The sequence below is a fragment of the Neltuma alba genome, unplaced genomic scaffold (assembly GCF_004799145.2).
Source record: "Neltuma alba isolate B1F8T4 unplaced genomic scaffold, ASM479914v2 tig00012051_pilon, whole genome shotgun sequence".
NCBI lineage: Eukaryota > Viridiplantae > Streptophyta > Magnoliopsida > Fabales > Fabaceae > Neltuma > Neltuma alba.
Genome location: NW_021636615.1, coordinates 417,252 through 422,676, shown reverse-complemented (window position 1 = coordinate 422,676; position 5,425 = coordinate 417,252). Strand labels below are relative to the sequence as shown.

The following is a 5,425-nucleotide window of genomic DNA, read 5'->3' as shown; positions in this document are numbered from 1 at the left end:
AATCTTATACAAACAAGTTTAAATGTTAAAGTCATAACAAGAGGAATCTAATAATATAAAAAAAATTGGAGTTTTTTCACCAACATAATTTCTCAGGTCAGCTGATAAAAAATTTGACAAATTTTCGATCGTCTTCCTGAGCAGTGAAGTCATTAAAACTTTACTATTACTAACACACAATAATAAAGAAACAAGAAACTCAACACATAAGAAGTAGTTCTTCCATGAGACTTGATTAATCAAAGGAGCAATTATGCTGTCTACGAAGTCGCTCTTCTTCCTCTGGGGTGAAATCGTTCTTTAAATTGAAGATCTTTCGAATCTGTTTTAGGGTCTTTCCTTTGATCAAATCCGCCACAGTTTGACAAGCCAAATCAAACAACCCCTTAATCTCTAAATAGTTTGCTGCCATTAAACTATGAAACAGCCTATCCTCCACATCTACCTTCATAAACTCAGCGCCCCATTTGTTTAGCTCCTCCGCCTTGGAATCGGAGGCTCCGCTGCCGTTGGCCTTGGCGACGGCTTCATGATCCGCATGCTTCTGGCAATATTCGATCACTTTCACCAATATTTCAGTGCTTACCTTTTCCATTCGGACTTTGTCAATCGAGATGGAATCATCCGTTGGCATTTGCTTCAGCTGCTCCGATTGCACCGCGGCAGCGACCGTTATCTTGAACTCGTCGCCGTCGCTGCTCACCACTGTTATCTTCTCCACAGGTGACGACATTGTTGTTGTTGGAAGTAATAGGAACCCTCTTGATTGCTCTAAAGAATGAAACAGGGGTCGATGATTCTAAATCACATAACCTTCACCGTTAGGGGGCTCCATTATTTATAATGATGATTTGAAATGATTTTAACTTTGAAAATTGGGATAGGATAAAATTTAAAGGATAAAGATAATTTACAAATATTTTGATTTAAAATAACTAGATTTTCTTATGATTTCACTATTTTAAGAAAATATTATTTACGAGTCAATTTGTTTCGATTTTTTTTATTAGGCTTGGGAGTCATAATTTTATTCACGAAATGTTATGTTGAAATGATTATATGTATATGTATATATATGCATACTACATATGATATCCATATGCAATATTAGCCATACAATATGATAATTTTGATATAACATTAATTCAAAGCAATTTAAATTAATCATTTAAATTGAAATTAGGTCAAAGATTTAAAGGAATTCAAATTAAAATTACTTAGACATATAAACTTGCCTTCTCACGTTATTAAGAATTGGATCAAATGTAATGACTTATCTTCATGGTTCTTCATAATTTGAAAGGATTTTAATTTTGAGATAAAATATATAAGCTTTCAAGGACAAAGATAATTTACAAATATGTTAATTTAAATAACAAGATTTTCTCATGAAATTTCTCTCATGACGATTCAATTTGTTTAAATTTTATTATTACAATGATTTAAAATTACAGCCCTTAAATCTTATTTTGCAAAAGAAAAGTCCCAAAATTTGGGTCACGTGCCATAACTAACTAATCTTCTGGATTCTTACAGGTGGCATGAAGATACCACAAACACAATTACCACTCGAGATAAAAAATTTTTTATTTTTTTATTTTTTATTTCAAAAATTATAATTAAAAAATTATTTATAAGTCATGTCAAATTGGTCCTTATTCAAATTCATATTTTCTTATCATTATTTGTCTAAAATAATTATGAGCATAAAATCTAATATAATATCATTTTTAAAAATTTAATAGAAAGAAAATTTAAAATAAAGATAATCCTATAACTAATAATTTTTAAAAATAAATTTATAATTAAAAATTACACATTAAAAGTTTTTAATCTGAACTATCTAAATCAGGTTTTGAATGGTTTAAATATCATCATGTCAATGAGTATATGGTGCTTATTACTACGACAAGCAATGCGTGAGAACTGACTTCTCTGGGTCCCATATTATCCACTTATTTATTCTCACCATTAGATCAACTTTGGATAGTTGAAATTTAATATTTTACAAAACTATTAAATCTTAACCGTTTACAATTCATCTGCGAGATCCAAATAAAAAAAAAAAGTGGTGGGAAGTGGATAATAAGAGAAGTGAAGAGATTCTTTTCCTAATAACTCCTAAAACAGACAACTCCTGCCCTCTCTCATCTCTCCCTATTCTCTCCCTTCATTGTATTTTTGCTGTGTTGCCTAATCGGAGTCTTGTGATCCAGTTTCATATGGAAACCAGTTTCAATACTTATTGAGATAATAAGCATTATGATGCTCATTAAATCTCAACCATTCAAATTTAATATGAATGGCCATATTTAATATTTAATATTTTTGTTTTCTGAAAAATATTTTTCTTTAATAGGTACATAATCCAAAATAAATATAATCTATTAACTATGAGTTTTTTCAAAAGATAATTCTTATTTAAAAATACTAGTTAAAAAATTTTAAATCTAGACTATTAAAATTGTCGATCGAATTCTAGATTTTACTATAATGGCGAGCACCGAAGTTGTTTATATTTCACATGGGCGCTTCAATAGGTTGGTCCAATTCGAAGTATCCCTAAAATCCTACACTATTTACTACCAATTTCTCACCATATAACATACATAGACATAGGGAATCACACAACATAATTACAACAAAGCATGCGGGCGATAGATTGAACCCTACTTTCCTTTTTTCGATAATTCTTCTCAGGTTTCTTCGATAATTTGAACCGTACTTTCCAATGCTTGCTTATTATATCATCTGGGGAAGTGTTCCTCCTTTAATCGATTCATCCCGCATAACATTAAAACTTCGAACAGCTCCAGAAACGACGTTCACTGTCCAACACCAAATCCTACGAAACACGTGTTTGAGCAATTGACGTAGGAGTATTACAGGCAATGATGCCCAGACGATGATCAAGAACCGCACAAGCAAGTCTGGAAGCAAGATTGACATCAGAGAAGCTGAAGAAAGCGATCCAAAGACGAGAAGGATATTGTTGAGAACATCGTCATAGTTGCCACTAGGACTTGGTGCATACTCTTCTTCATGCCAAGAACTGTGCTGTAGAAACAGATGGCTATTATGAATTGCTAGCAGGTGGCTACCACGGGTTGACTCATGCGAACTAATATTGAAGTCACGGGGTAACGCCCCAAGAATTCTTAGGTGTGTGGAGGTTAAGTTGCTCTATTATCAGTCACCTTTTAAATTCATCACTTTTAAATCGCCAAAAAAAAATATTTTAATCTCAAAATTAAATGACACTGTAAAATAAATCTTATGTTTAGAATAAAAAAACTTAATATTATAAAGTAATTTTTCTAGCACTCAACATCCTAAAATTTAGGATGTTTATTGCAACTAAAAAAATATTTCAAGGGCAAAGTTGCAATAAAAATTACTTTCAAATGCCACGTGCTATTAAAAAAATATTTTAAAATGTTATGCGTATTAAAAATTATTTGAAGATACTCACTCTCATTAAAAAAATATTTTAAAATGTTGGATTAATTTGAAATTAGAAATTTCTTTGATGTTTTTTAAAAGTTGAGAGTCAAAAAAGTGACTAAAAAAAGAACAAATTAATGTGCACACACTCAAGATTTCTAGTCACGTTATCCTATGCCTTGAATATTGGTTCACATACACGAGTCGACATATGCAGAAGCCACCCCACCTCCATAGTTTGCCCTCTAGAAAGTTATAGAAATTAAAACAAAAAACAAAAAAAAAAGACTGCTCGATCTCTCCACAATGGAGAGATTAAGGGCATGTAAAAACCTAGTAATCCGATTTAGTCTGGTCTAATATGAAGTAGTACAATCCAGGTCAAATAAATAATGTGATAAAATCAGATTAGATTGGACCAAACTAGTTAGTCAAGTTAGACTAGGCTCTAAATTAAGTAGTTAGACTATCTAGACTGCTCCGATTTGGTCTAAGTAATTTTTTTAAAATAATATTTTATAATTTAAATTCTTTTTGTTGTTGTTTAATATTGTTGGAGATTCTTATGGATTTATAACCAATTGGTAAGACCATCTAGATTGAGGGTGTTGGTGGACCAAATCCAACCCAACCTGTTGTCACGTTATTATCGGACCAAACAAAATCACGTGCTACCAAACCTAACCAAACCAAAAATTATACTAAATTTTGGGTTGGGTTTCAGTTTAATCCGTCTATTATGCAAAGATGCCCTAGGACAGACCAAAAGGCAAACAACGTGTATAGGAGAGTCAAGTTATTACGTACAAAATGCTGGAGATGCAAATTAAGAGGGCAATCAATGGCATTATATTCAATTACGAAAAAATGGCCATATATAATATCCCAAACCAAGGCCTCATGATATGAGGAAAAATTGACGCAAACTACCGACTCACTGCAACAAGTATTAAAGATATTAAGCACTTGGACATTTTTTCCATCATTCATTCATATACTCTTATGAGAAAATTGATCATTTATTCCTTATCGTTTTCATTTAGATGCAATCCTTTAAGTCTTAATTATTTAATCTATTGATTCCTATGCTTTCTGAAAATATCTAGAGTTATAACGAAAGTATAAAGAACTGACAGATTAAATGACAACTATTGATTGATAAAGTATAAAATTGATTGATAATCGAATTACAACTATATGGGTAAATTGTTGATTATATTTTTCGTAGTATATTTGTTTAAGCAGTAATGTCATCCATTTCTACATTATTAGTATAACCCAAAACAAAAAAAAATCACTCCATCCTGCTTATATATCTTCATTTTATTTTTTATTTGAAAAAGTTATATTATGCTAAAAAATAAAATACTGGAGGATAACCCATGTATCGCTCTTACGATTAATCTTACTTTCAGGATGATGTTGAACTAATTTTTTTTTTGGGAAAATTAATCTTATTTCTTTAACTTTTAATTTATTTATAATTTAATTCCTTAATTATGACTAGATATGTAAGAATCCATTGAGAGATATTCGGAGAGATATTCGAATAAGTTAGAATCCGTTGAGAGATATTCGGAGAGATATTCGAATATGCAATGATTTAATGTATATGGGATATGAGAGAGAAAGAATCGGTCAAAGATATGATTTGTATAGATAGGATAGATAGTGGCCCACGTCCGCTGTGTATATATATACATAGACGAATGAGAAACAAATATACAATTTCAATCACTAAATCTTTTATGGTATCAGAGCGGAAGGTCTGTATATAAGATTCAAAAGCTTAGGGTTCTGAGCTATAATCAAAACACAGAGCTTAGGTGTCTGAGCCGCACAAAAAAAAACGATGACCGATTCAACCTCATCAACAGTGGACGCAATGTCGCCTTACTATATCCATGCTTCCGATAGTCCAGGATAGATCTATGTTGGTGAGCTCCTTCATGAGAGCAACTATGGTGAATGGATCGGTGAT

General features: G+C 31.5%; 1 protein-coding gene across 1 annotated transcript; it reads right to left on the bottom strand.

Moving 5' to 3' along the window:
• Positions 1 to 235: 235 nt before the first annotated feature.
• Positions 236 to 733, bottom strand: LOC114721633 (SKP1-like protein 1B). The gene has a single exon (XM_028907493.1). It carries the CDS (start codon positions 731 to 733, stop codon positions 236 to 238), a length of 498 nt encoding a protein of 165 aa, XP_028763326.1.
• Positions 734 to 5,425: the final 4,692 nt, after the last annotated feature.

Coding starts and splice junctions, on each gene's coding strand:
- LOC114721633 (XM_028907493.1), bottom strand. CDS start 733: ATGTCGTCACCTGTGGAGAAGATAACAGTGGTGAGCAGCGACGGCGAC.